Source organism: Pelophylax lessonae (assembly GCF_965119305.1).
Source record: "Pelophylax lessonae genome assembly, chromosome: 6".
Classification (NCBI taxonomy): domain Eukaryota; kingdom Metazoa; phylum Chordata; class Amphibia; order Anura; family Ranidae; genus Pelophylax; species Pelophylax lessonae.
In genome coordinates this window covers 292,774,045-292,788,201 of record NC_138773.1, presented here as the reverse complement: position 1 = coordinate 292,788,201, position 14,157 = coordinate 292,774,045, and the positions used below count along the sequence as shown (strand labels likewise).

The 14,157-nt window shown below is 38.1% G+C and overlaps 1 protein-coding gene across 1 annotated transcript in view; it reads left to right on the top strand.

The window, feature by feature from the left end:
- The window catches only part of LOC309558740 (uncharacterized protein), a gene marked incomplete at its 5' end in the record, with an annotated part of 184,416 nt that overhangs the window by 29,862 nt on the left and 140,397 nt on the right, over positions 1-14,157 (top strand). Inside the window, 2 exons of the mRNA XM_082261787.1 lie at positions 2,598-2,796; positions 4,900-5,099. Of these exons, the coding sequence (XP_082117913.1) occupies positions 2,598-2,796; positions 4,900-5,099 (399 nt within the window). The remainder of the gene's footprint in view (positions 1-2,597; positions 2,797-4,899; positions 5,100-14,157) is intronic.

The window sequence follows — 14,157 nt, the reverse complement described above, 5'->3', positions numbered from 1 at the left end:
TTCTTTTTAAAAGCATAAAACAATCTTAGAGAGTACAGTCTACAGTATGGAATATATATAAAATATTTATTCTCAAGACATGTATTCACTATAAATAATCAAACAAGAAGTAACACAAACAGATAACTCTACATAACATACTAACTTCAAACAATCAATGCAATGTGATGTTTAGCTCAATAATGAAAGTGAAACTGAAACAAAGTGAAAGCAAAACGAAAGCAAGATTACCATTTCTCCAGGTATAGCATAAACCATAGGTATGTGTTCTACATAAACAGACCACAATTGCCTGCGAATCGCATGCCGAAAGTCACTTCACTGCAGATGGAGTGAGAATAAGCCATGCAAAACAGAAGACTAAATTCGCAATAATGCGCTAAATCTGATATTAATAAAAATGTGTAAAAACAAAAATCAGCTTTTTAGAGAAAAATCTACTATGGTTTATACGGCTGGGATTGTAATCTTATTACCCTTAAATATGCAATATAAAACATATAAGGAAAGAAATAAACAATATTGAATAAAATCAAATAACATAGCAAGATTATATTTACCACACTTAAGATGGCTGCTAGCTTCAAATGGTTGTTACCAGAGTCCTAAGATGGATGCCTTTCTTAAGATGGTGGACAGTGAGGGAGGAGTTTCGTTTGGCGTACCTCAAAGTTTCAGATGAATGATGGAGCAAGATGGAGTATGTCTAGAGGAGTCTATAAATGGATGTAGTAGTGTGTGTGTTGCAAGTGTAAGGTGTGTTGTCAGTAGTAATGTCATGTGTCCTATCTGGGTTCTTCCTTTTATATGGAATGAACAAAGGGCTATTAAAATTACCATAAGTTAAACCCAGAGGGAGGAACACTATCCCCATTGGTTGGGATATTCTATACCTTAACTGAGGTCAGAGTCACACCTCTTCTAATAATTCAATATTTTGTATAATAAAATTAAAGGATGATTTCTCTATGTTCAAGATTAACTATAAAACACAACATAAAACTTTATCCATACTCTCAGTACATACATACATGTCCATCTATCTCCACCATTCACACTGGCAAGAAATGCCATTTCAATAATTATATTTTTAATACAATATATTTTTATATTGGAAATATCTGAATTATCCCAAGACTGCATTTATTATTTCGTCCAAAGAAGGCAGTATTATACCGTTCATTAGATTTTGTATTTAACAATAATTAGAATATATTCTTATCTGATGACCTTTGACCTGTTGCTAGTGAATGTCCATTAATTATTTGAATTCTGACATAACTGTCAGACATTTAGTCTAGGACTGGAAAATCTATTACTTAGTCCATTCTAAAGCAACGCTTATATAAACACTCCTACCACATGCCTTAAAACAAAGTAATTAGTATTCACTCTTAAGTCTAAGTAAGATTTGTTATTTAGCAAGAATATAAACCCAACATGTGATATAACATTCCTAAATATATATGTATATGCCTTACATAATATAATGACATAATTATGGCTAATATCTTCTCACACATAATAATGTATCTTAAAAATATATATTCTAAATGAACCTATTGTTCATCTTTAGAATACAGACAATTAAGGAGATATCACCCCCTTACATCTGGTATAGCGTCAGGCTGACTGAGTCTTATCTAAAAGACCGTCAGTTTTCCATTTATTTATCACTACATAGATACAGAAATATCTGCTGAAATTATAAGACCCTATTGTAAGAGAAATTTTGTTTAACAAGTACATATGAACTTTCCTTCACCTTAAACAAAATGGAAGCTATACTATTCAGAATCTAAGATGGAATATACATGGCTTTTAAATCCATTTTTTTTTCTAATTTTTAATCACCCCAATACCCCTGACAAGTTGGTCTGTACCTTTAGCAGAGAAACAGCCCAAAAGCATCATTATTCCACCTCCATGCTTTACTGTAGGGATGGTGTTATTAGGATTATAGTCAGCATTTTTCTTCCTCTAAACACAGCGATTCCTTCTCCTCAAGAAGGCACATGTACAGTCATCCAATTAACATCTAAATGATTCAGAGAAGGATTGGAAAAAAGTGCTGTGGTCAGATGAGACCAAAATTGAACTCTTTGGCATCAACTCGACTCGCCGTTTTTGGAGGAAGAAAAATGCTGTTTTATGTGTTTTTTTCCTGGATTTTTGGTTGATATTCTGTCTCTATCATTTAAAATACACCTATGATACAATTATAGACCCTTCATTTCTTCTTAAGTGGGAAAATTTGCATAATCTTCATGAGCTCTAATATTTTTTTTTCCCACTGTATATGTTCATGGGTAGTAGAAGGCACCACCTGCCAACCATTTCTCAAGAGAAAGCTAGTGATTGACCAGGATGGATTTTGTGGCTTGATTGCTCACCTTTCCTTTAAGTATTTTACGGCCTCTATGCCCACTCCCAGCTTCTGAGATATTGTTATATGACTACACAGCATAATAGAAGAGATTGCTTATTCAAACTCAGTATTTGCAATGTTCTATCACCATCTATCCCACTTTATCAATATTGGCAGTAAAACAACTATATATTACATTACAACTATATATATATATATTTACGTCCAGGTGACAATTTATCACTGGGATCTGCCACAAGCTCTGCAGAATGTAGGTGGCTGGGAAAATGAAACTATAGTGGAGAGATTTAGAGACTACTCGGATCTGCTGTTCCAGAGACTGGGGGACAGAGTGAAGTTCTGGATCACCCTCAATGAACCATACATCATTGCCTATCTCGGATACGGAGAAGGCTCATTTGCACCTGGTAAGGGTTATGAAACTATATCAGTCACTGGATTTATTCATTCATGGAGTATACAAATTGTCTCAAATTATCAAACTATCAACGCTTTTGTTCTATGGCAGTATTTTACGCGACATTATTAGCACTGAGCTTCAACAGAATCTGACAGAATGAGAATATAAGTAAATAATAAGAAACAAGTAATCCCCAGAAGGTAAGAAGGGATGCCACCTTACCCTTTTTAAACTGAACACAATTTATACACAGTATATATTATATTTCCTACTACCGTGCTATCCAACAAATCAACAGTTTTTATAAACCCCAATAATGTGAAAAGCAGCTGTGGTTAAATAAGTATATTATATATACATAACATAACCAGAGCTAAAATGATTGTGGACTTTGCAACACTGTATTCATTATTTGTAGCACATATGTATGATATAAAACTAAACACAAAAACAAAAATGTGGTGGCTACATTCATTTTCCTTTTTTTTTCCTTTCCCCATTCATTTCACATTAGTGATCCATAATCCGTCCACTAAAACACTTCCTGTGTTAAGTTGGGTACACACAGTTTTTTTTACTTTAATCCAGTGATCGCTGTACTAACACAAACAATGTTAGGGCAGAAATCTCCCCCGCTGTCCTAGTGTATTCTGATGCCCCATTCAGTAGTACCCCCAGCTCTGCTGATCCCATACCTCCCAATTTTTTGAGATGGGAACAAAGGACACCTATTAGCACACATATGTAGGCATGGAACACACCCCCTACCACGCCCTTCTAAAGGAGAATTGTACAAAAATAAAAGATTGGTTAAACTCCCATGTGCTTTTACCACTACTATTCCTTTACATTGGCTTTTGAAATGAACACATGCAGTAGTTTAGAAATTGGTGAATGGTTTAGCACTGGTAAACACTTTTTGAAAGACAAAAAGTGCATTTTATATATAACTATATAGATCAGACCAAAACCAGGGACAAATGAGGTGGAAAGAGGGGCAGAGGGACTTTGTTCCAAATCAGGGACCTACGTGATCCCCCTAACTCAGTAATAACCCCCAGCTCTGCTGATCCCCCACTCATTAGTAGCCCCCAACTCTGCTGATCCCTCACTCAGCAGTAAACCCCAGCTCTGGTGAACCCCCACTCAGTAGTAACCCCCAGATTTGCTGATCTTCTGGTTTGATTATCCTCCTCGCTCCCTCTGGTCCCTGCTTGCCTCCCTATATATTGTGCCCAAGCTATACAGCATGTGTGACATTTGCTAGTTTCTCCCACCCTGGTCCCCCAGCTCTGCTGATTCTCCATGACTCAGTCATTTCTCTCTTCAGGCCCTGCTTACCTCCTGCTATATTGCTCCCATGCTACTCACCATGTGTGACATCTGCTAGTTTCTCCTGCTCTTTAGCCCCAGCTCTGCTGATCCTCCGCTGATCAATCTTGTCTCTCTGGTTCCCACTCACCTTCTGCTATACCATGCCCATGTTGTACACCACATGTGCTGTTTGCTAGTTGCTTCACTCCAGTCCAGACCCTGCTTACCTTCCTGCTGATCCACGCTGCACACCAGATGTAATGTCTGCACCAGACACTCCCAGAATATATACACATAAACCAGAGGTGGCTACTGATAATGTCTTTCTGGTTCGTTTGTTGGTTTCCCAGTGATTATTGGGATGTCTCATACCTCTAAAACAAAGCAACGCTAACTCTGAGTCCCTTCAAAAGCAGCAGGTGCTGTTGGAGAATGTTGTGATAGACTTCTATGGAGGCTTTGGAGATGCTTTGAAAGAAGAAAATATTCTTTTAGGCAGACACCACTGGAACAAGTTTAACCATGGAAAGATATCCCCTCTCTTTGTTGCATTGAAAACTAAAAATATTGGATTATTTCTTACTTTGAGTCCCAGTGACAGTGGTCCCCAGGACAAACATAGACGGTAAATTTCCTCATCTGGAAAACAGACCACAATAAAAACCTAACAGGCATGCTAACCCTTGACCACTCTGTTCAAAGCTAAACACTTGCCTTTAGTTACACTCTGATATAAAATGATACATGCACTTTGATGAGACTCTGGTAATCAGTAATGTTCTCTTTCCATTACAAGGTATTCGGTCTCCTGGAGTGGGGGCGTATGTGGCAGGACACAACCTGATAAAGTCTCATGCTGAGGCCTGGCACTTGTACGATGATAAATACAGAGCCACACAGGGAGGACAAATCTCCATCACCCTCAACTCTGACTGGGCCGAACCCATCAACCAATACAAACAGGAAGACGTGGAAGCGGCACGGAGATACTTGCTGGTACGTTGTATCTGTGTGACCATTAAAGCGGCATTAAACCCAAAACCAAAAATGTCATATATTGCAGATCTGATGTCTGCATTACTTTTCTTTTTTTAGGCTTTATTTCCTTTATTTTTACCTGGGTATCTGACCAGTAAGTCTGTTGTTTTATAACAGATGTAGCAGTAGGCCTAATTCGAATCTAGGTGTTCTGGGAATGCAAGTAGAAACACGCATTCATTACAGCATTTCCAGAAACAAGGCGAAAAAAGTGGCAAAATGCACAACGCACTTACGATGCCAGTATATACTAAATCATAACTCCACTTTTGTTGAGAAAAAAACTTTCCCCTCTGGGTGATCTCTGTACATTGCAAGGATTTTAACAAACTTTGTTGCAGATTCCTACCTTTTGTTTTTCTGAAGAAATCATTGTTTGTTCCTCTGTGCTCCTGTACTAAGTGGGTCTAATGGGATTGGTTTCATAATTATCAATCAGCTGTGGCAGCTGCAGGGCTCTAATGAGGAAAGCTGCAGGGCCTGCATCCGTTTAGACATGTTCCTTTTGGTAATATCTCACCAAAAATTACATTTTTGTTCCGGGTGCCTGAAATCTGACTTGTATCTTAGGCAGACTTCTGGGAAAATTGGTGAGCCAATCACATAAGCAGGAAATGATGTTTCTGGGGTGTGGTCAGTATACATTCTATGTACAGAACAGCTTCAGGTAGCCATATTGCATTGCATTTTCAGAAAATGACCACAGCTGCAGATTGAAAAGGAAAGGTAATTTTTAATAACATTCAATTACAATATGACTTGTGTAGCAATTGTATATGCTATATTATTTTTTCTTTATTTGCTTTTTTTTTCCGCACAAAAGTGGAGTTACCCTTTAAGCAGTGCCATGTTTTTTCTCACATGTATCGTGCAGCAACACATGCTTAGCTCAGTGCCAAAAAAAAGCTACTTTGGCGTGTTGGACGTGCGTAGGGAAGTCCATTCAAATGCATTCATGTGACAGATGCCCCACAAAATGTGATGCTTCATGAAGGTGTGAATGCAGAGGGTTGAGACAAACCATTTAACACTGATAATGTAATAATAGTAATAATAATATTAAATGTTTGCTTTTGGGTTTTATAATGCTTTAAGGCAGTTTGCAAAAAGACAAAGTACTGTAGCCCACAGCCAATAATTACCACGCATGTTTCCCTAACCCAAGACCAGCATACAGAAATCAAACTTGTCGTTAAAGTGATTGTATACGATCACCTTGTAAAACAACCCATTCAGTTTAAAAAAGAAATGAAAAGGCAAAACATTTTTGTAAAGGTATAAAAAAACATTATAAATACCTTTTTTCTCCTTTTTTATAAGTGATCACATTCCCTCTGTTCTCAGCTGCATAAGAGCTGGGGGGAGGAGAAGAAGCAGAACACTGTGCTTGCCTGTAAATGGCTGCGCAGTGGGGGCGTGTCAGGACAAGCCTGATCATTGGAGGAGAGCAGACTGACTTCCCAGTATAGCTAGAGAACTGACCATGCTGTGTTCTCCCGCTTAGTATGGTCAGTTTTAATAGTAAAGCAGAAGGACTGGCAGGAACACAAAGGAAGCAATACAAAGAGAACAGGAAACTTTCTCATACAAGTACAGGGTACAGCAGCCACATATCGGGAATATGAAGTGTTGGGGTAACAAAGGCTTTAGGCACATTTTTCAGCAGAGCACTTAGCACATTGTGATTGCTTTTCTCGCTGGCATAAAAAACACCTGACATGGAGAAGTAGGCAAAGTCTTCAAGCACAGACATGTCTGGCTGATGCTCCACTCCTAGGGGACAGAAAACCACATACAGCAGCGGCTGCCCGCCGAATATTCGCTCAGTTTTTACAGCATTGGTACAGGAAACTGTGCTGTACATAAAGGTATGGTTTTCAGTGGGTCTCGGACTAAATTAAGTCCAAAAGTGGCAAGGAAGTGCTGTCCAGAGCCTCAATTAAAATGGCGTCGGCTCCCTTTCCCTCAGCTGCCTCAGAATCACCTCACAGCGCTGACACAGCAGTGAAACTATTCTCTCCTCTCCTTACATATCAAACTGAAACAGTCGGCAGTACCTCAGTTTCACAGGATGAAAAGGACATTGAGTCAGTCTCTCCCAATATATTATCACATATTGAACGTATGTTTCAAAAGGCACTTAAACAGACTTCTGACCATATTACTAATAGCCTGACTAAAGAGATAAGGGAGCTGGGCACACGCATAGCTAATCTTGAAACAAGGATAGCGGATATTGAGAATTTTACACAGGACCAAAATACAGAAATTGAGAATCTTAAAGAGGAAAACTTAGTACTTCAGTCTCGTCTAGAAGATTTTGAAAACAGGGCAAGACGCTCCAATTTGCGCATAAGAGGCATTCCTGAATCCATAACTGACTTACAAGCGACAATGTTAGCCTTGTTTCAGGAATTACAACCTGCTATTCCAGTCGAACGCCTGGAAATGGACAGAGTCCATAGCGCCTTATCTCCTAAAAAATCGAAATTCCATTATTACCGTACAAAGGAACAGCTCTTATCAGCTGCTAGAGAAAAAGGATCCTTAAATTTTCAGGGTCACGAATACCAAATCTTCGCGGATCTGTCTCCTATCACCATAAATAAAAGAAGAGCTCTTAAACCATTATTACAAATATTGCAGCAAAAACATATCCCCTACCAGTGGGGCTTTCCTTTTTCGGTGCGTTTTACTTTTCAAGGTACTAAATACAAATGTCATTCATCTGAAGATTTTCAAAACACCCTTCAAGACCTTCACCTAACTGAACACCAGAACTTGCAAGGCTCAGAAAATGCTCGACGCAGATCTGCCTCTGGCTCACCCCGCACTTTCTCAAAAATCCTCTGGGAAACAAAATCGTCATGATTCACATAAACGTAGTCGCTTCATTTCTCCTTCTCCATCTGCTGAAGATTCCATGGACTGATGGACCAGATAATTCTTTTATCTCCTCTGTCCCATGTTGGTCATCCAATTTCTTTTTCCTAGAAAAGACTTCAGTTTTTTTTTTATCTTGCCAGTATAATATTTCATGGATCTAATCCCTTTTTGCCACATACTTCTAATTTGTTTTTTGAGCTAAATGCTCAAGCTCATACATGTTATAGCAAACTACACTGTGGCACAGAATTCCATTTAGTTCTACTTATTGTAGATTAAGCCCTGTTGCTTGGTTCAAATCAATCTTCCTTTTTTTTTTTTTTGAATATGGTTATTATTCAGTTTCACTGTGCTACATCCTTTCCTATCTATAATATGTGCTAGAAGACATGGATAACTTCCGTTAGAGCTCTATAAAGTTCTTTATAGTTGATACTTATTCCTATGAAATTAATTCTTACATTCGCAGTATCTTGCACAGCTACTACTGGCAGGAGTACTGTGATTTCTGCTCGTTATTATAGCATAAGTCGCTTATGCTACTGTATATTTTTTAGTGATTATTAACTTGTGGTTTTCTGTACCTTCCTAGGTTGTTCCGTGCGTCCTCAATTTGTTACCCTCGGTGGCCTCTCCCTTTCAGAGACTACTGACGGTAGCTATTTAGCCTTTGTTGGGGGATTTCCATCTCCCATCAACAGCATACGTTCCTATTGGTTGTGCCTTAACTATTTTTTTTATATATTACCTTCTATGCTAAGCACACAATTGTCCCTTCTGTTTAGTTCTTCCCTTTTTTCTACACATTTCCTCCCCCTTCCCACATCGAGTATGAAACAATCGACAAATTCCACAATGGTAGGGTATGCTAGACATCGTTTATATACAATCTTATGGCCCCCCCTAAACATAATGTCCTTGAATGTTCAGGGACTAAATAACCCAAACAAACGTACTAAAGCTTTTCGCAACTTTGCATCATTAAAAGCACACATTTTGTGTCTTCAAGAGACACACTTCACCTTACAATCCACTCCCAAATATTTTAGTCCTAAATATCCTCAAATTTTCACTGCCTCTGCCTCTACAAAACAACGAGGTGTGCTAGTGGCCTTTCATCGGTCTACTCCATTTACTCTTGTACATGAAATCAAGGACCCTGAGGGCAGGTATCTGATTCTCACGGGATACCTTATTGACCCCGCTATCACTATAGTGTCATATTATGCTCCCAACAAAAATCCTATTCCATTTCTTTCGCATCTTTTCCAGGTTGTGGATTCTCATAGAATGGGTGCAGTTATGATTTGTGGTGATTCAAATCAAGTTATTTTCCCATTTCTGGATAAATCCCCTATATCTTCTTCGAGCAGCCCTAATAAACTCTCATTCTCACAACTGCTTGCAAAACATAATATGGTAGATTCTTGGAGAGAGGTGAATCCAAACAAGCGTAGATACACATATTATTCGCGCCCTCATAAAACCTTCTCCCGCATAGACCATATATTTCTCACTATAGGTCTCATACCTGAAACGATTGTATCTATGGTCATACCAATCACATGGTCTGACCATAATGCAGTATGCACAGTTATTGCTTCAACTATTCCTAAAGCACATGACACTACATGGTGCCTTAATGACTCTTTATTAAAAAATACATCTCACTGTCTGGATATTAAAAATGCTCTCTCTGAATATCTATTACATAATTCAACGCCAGATGTGTCTCCTCTTACTTTATGGGAGGCACACAAACCAGTTATTCGTGGTATTTGTTTGAGACAGGCTGCACTCTTTGGACGTGAACGTAAAACACTTAGCCAGAAATTAGAAATAAACTTTAATACATGCTACACAGTATATCGAAATAATCCTACTTCTTCTAATAAAACTAATCTTGATAAAGCTAGGCTTGAATTTGATCTGTTTCTTACAGAATCTGCAGATAAGACACTTCGGAGATCGCGTCACAATTTTTACATTAAAGCAAATAAACCAGATTCACCCATGGCCCGCATGCTCGCGTCACTCCATAAACCAATTAAGCCCATACGTCTTAAAATCTCGAGAGATACATTTTCCAGCAACCCTATAAAAATTCTTAAGAAATTGAAAACACACCTAGCTACTCTATATTCATCTGAAAACAATTCGAATTTTTCTGCGGCAAATTAATTTTTTGCTCAACTATCACTACCGACTCTTTCTCAGTCTCAGATGGAATTTATGGAAAAATCAATAACACCAGATGAAGTGTCCCAAGTTATAAAATCACAAAAATTAAATAAAAGACCAGGCCCTGATGGTTTTTCGGCATTATACTACCAGGTTTTTTCCGATTCCCTTTCGCCTATCCTAGCTAATGCTTTCAATACACTTCTTAATGGCCAATCCTTTAAACAGGAAACTTTAACAGCAATCATCTGTATGCTCCCGAAGCCTCAAACTGATGACACAATTTGTCATCTATCTTTGTCAACTATCGACCCATTTCCTTATTAAATTTAGATATTAAAATTTTAGCCAAAATTATAGCTTCCAGACTAAATAACTTCATAGGACAACTCATTCATAGGGATCAAGTAGGTTTCATACCTATTCGCCAAGCTACTGACAACATCAGACGTGCAACTCTGTTATCTCATATAGCTAAAACACGCCGCATCCCCTCGTGCTTCCTATCACTAGACATTAAAAAAGCCTTTGATACCATATCCTGGCCATATATGCAATATACTCTTAGTAAATGGGGTTTTGGCCCAAATTTTTTAAAATGGATCTCTGCGCTTTATAACAAATCCTAAAGCATATATTAAATACGCAGGCTATAAATCAGACTTGTTTAACATAGAGAGAGGCACGCGTCAGGGGTGCCCTCTCTCCCCTCTCTTATTTGCCCTTCTCATAGAACCTCTAGCACACAGTATTAGAAGTAATCTCTCAATTTCTGGTATAGAACTAGGTGGTCACCATCATAAGTTGTGTTTATTTGCAGATGACATTCTTCTTTTTCTATCATCTCCCCATACATCAGCCCCTAATCTCATTGCTACCCTTAATAAATTCGCTGCTATTTCAGGACTGAATATAATTTTTCAAAAATCCACGGCCCTTAATATCTCATTGAGTGAATCTGAGTTAAATTTAGTGCAGAATGCGTTACCATTTTCATGGTCTTTGAAGCACATTCCATATTTGGGTATAAAATTTATTCCCAACCATTCTGATCTTTATGCAGCCAACTTTACTCCATTGTTGAAAAAAGTTACTGAACTACTGACGAAATGGGCATCACTTCCATTGTCGTGGTTTGGGAATATAAATGCAATCAAAATGGTTATTCTACCCAAATTTTTATTTTTATTTAGGGTCCTGCCAATTCATATACCTGCACATTTTCTTCGAATCTTACAACGTAAAATAATTAAATTCACCTGGGGTTCAATTAAACCTAGATTGCCCGAATCCACATTGATTCTCCCCAAAACAAGGGGTGGACTGGGTCTCCCCAATTTTGCCACATATTACAAAGCTGCACAATTGGCACAATTAACTAAGTATCATGCCACTACTGAAATTCCCTTATGGGTTACGATTGAATCTATCGAATATGACCCCCATCTCAATTTCCAATCTCTTTTGGTTACAACCATCAGATCGAAAACATATTACTAATCCAATTACCAAGCATTCTCTCTCTTTATGGGATAGACCAAAGACTACAATCTTTTCTGAGAAATCCAGCCTTTTATCCGACTTGGGAATTCCCAAATTCATTTCAGGCATGGTCTAGGTCAGACCTGTCAAGGCTATTTAATCTGGTCTCTAGCTCTTCTATCTTAAGTTTTCCTGAACTTTGTGAATCACATCATTTACCACATTCAGAACTTTTTCGATATCTCCAAATTAAAAGTTTCTATACCCCATTTATAACAAATGGTACCATTCTGAATCAGCTCTCTCAATTTGAGCATATCTGTATCAACAACCCACACTCCAGAGGTCTAATTTCTAGCCTATATTCTCAATTGCTTAACAATCCAGACGTAGATACACCAAACTATGTCAGGAAATGGGAAACAGACCTTGGCCGTACACTTAACCAATCAGAATGGTCTGAAATCTGGTCTGTAACGAAATCTTCTTTTTCAAATATTATCGCAATTGAATCATCATACAAGGTTCTTTCACGATGGTACTTGGTGCCAGCTAGAATCGCCAAGTTCACACCAAATTATCCGGCCTTTTGTTTTAGAGGTTGTACGGAAATAGGTACACATGTTCATATATGGTGAAATTGCTCAATTGCTACAGTTTTTTGGAAAGAAAGATTCTCTCTAGCATCTAAAATGTTTGAAATAGGTATTACTCCAGATCCGGTGATTGCCATTTTAAATTTAAAACCTGCATGCCTGACACGAAAACAATTCAAATTATTCCTTCAACTTCTTAATACCGCTAAACAAACCATAGCCAAAGCTTGGAAGACTACAACTTTGAATCTTGTAGAAGTTAAACATAGGATGAATAATGCATTATTACATGCAAAAATGGAAGCCATGGATTGCGATAAATTTAGTACTTTTATAAGCATTTGGGACCCTTGGATTAAACATGGCCTATCACCGGGTTTTGAGGAACAGGTTCTGAATGCTTGGTAGTTAAGACTTATATTTTATTTACTTTGTATTAACTTTTGTGGTACAAGTTCTATTCTCGATGCCCTCTCCTTTACCCACTTTACCCTACCCACACCCTGCTGACTTCTTCATTTTCCCCTTTCCCCCCCCCCCCCCCCCCCCACAGCCATGTTCTGAATACCCTCTCAAAATCTAAATATCTTAGAATATCATATTAATAATTCTACCTTTTTCTTTTGTTCCTTCCTTTTGTGCAAACTTCACTATTCACTATACAGTATAACATTTATAATACCTCTGTAACAATAACAGTATTTCTACTTCTGTTTTGTAACTTGCTTTATGGCTGTTTTATAAAACTCAATAAAAGTATTGAACGAGAAAAAACACCTGACACGCCTAAACATGGGTAAACACGCGTAAATGTGTCTAAGCGTGTGTTAATGCTAGGCACTTTTAGCACTAAAGAAAATATTCATTTCATTGGCCAGAATATTAGACGTTCAATCGAGTGATGTGCCTAAATGCGCTTGAAAAAAAACAAACTGCGGCTTAGGAGCGTTTTTGCATCTGCTTTCCTCCTACCTGGAGAGAAGCGTTTAGGAAAGCCCCAGTGTGCATGGGACCTGAGGGTCATCACCTTGGGAATAAATCGAGCCTCTCTGTGTATTTATAGATTAAGCTCGGGCTGTGGTGTCTGGATGGGAACCTGCCAACATCCCTAATATAATTGTAATATAAAAAAGAAGGTTCAGGACTTTTTAGGCAGAAAACCATCCAAAAAAGTAAAAAAGTATCTGCACGAATGTAAAAAGTAAATACAATTTATTCAAAAAGTAGAAGGTTACTTCAAGTTAACATATAATGTGAGATAAAAACAAGAACAATACATATTACATGCGGTCTGAATACACCAAAAGGAAAACTGAAAAGACAAAGATCTTGAGTGATCTCCCAAAGTGGGACCTTGACTCGTTTCGGGTGATGACCCTTTATCCAAAAAGGTTGATTTGGGATACACTTCTAATTATGAATAGAGAAAGTATAAATGAGTTTAAGTTCATAATATCGTAATCATGTACAATACAAAAGACAAAAGATGTGTATATACATTGCATTAGCCATCTCTAATATAATGGAAGTGTGTATACGCACCACGTATCCATTTCCAGGGGTTCATGACCACATGTCTAAAGAACTGTTGAGTTAGAAAGCCACAATATAAAATGGGAGCGCGCCAGAATGGGGTGAAGGGCAGGGACAAGGAAATGACCCCCTGCGTAATTGGGGGGGGGGGGGGAGGGGGGAGAGCAGCAAAAGTATAGCCACCTGGAAGTAGTAGGTTCTTAGTATTGTGCTTGAAAGACCCTCCGGAACCTATCCCACGAGGATCTCAAAGGGCCAGTGGCCAGAGACACAAGGATATCTGGATAGAAAAATTATGAAATAATAAGAATTACCATAGATTCAATTATCAAAAGGAA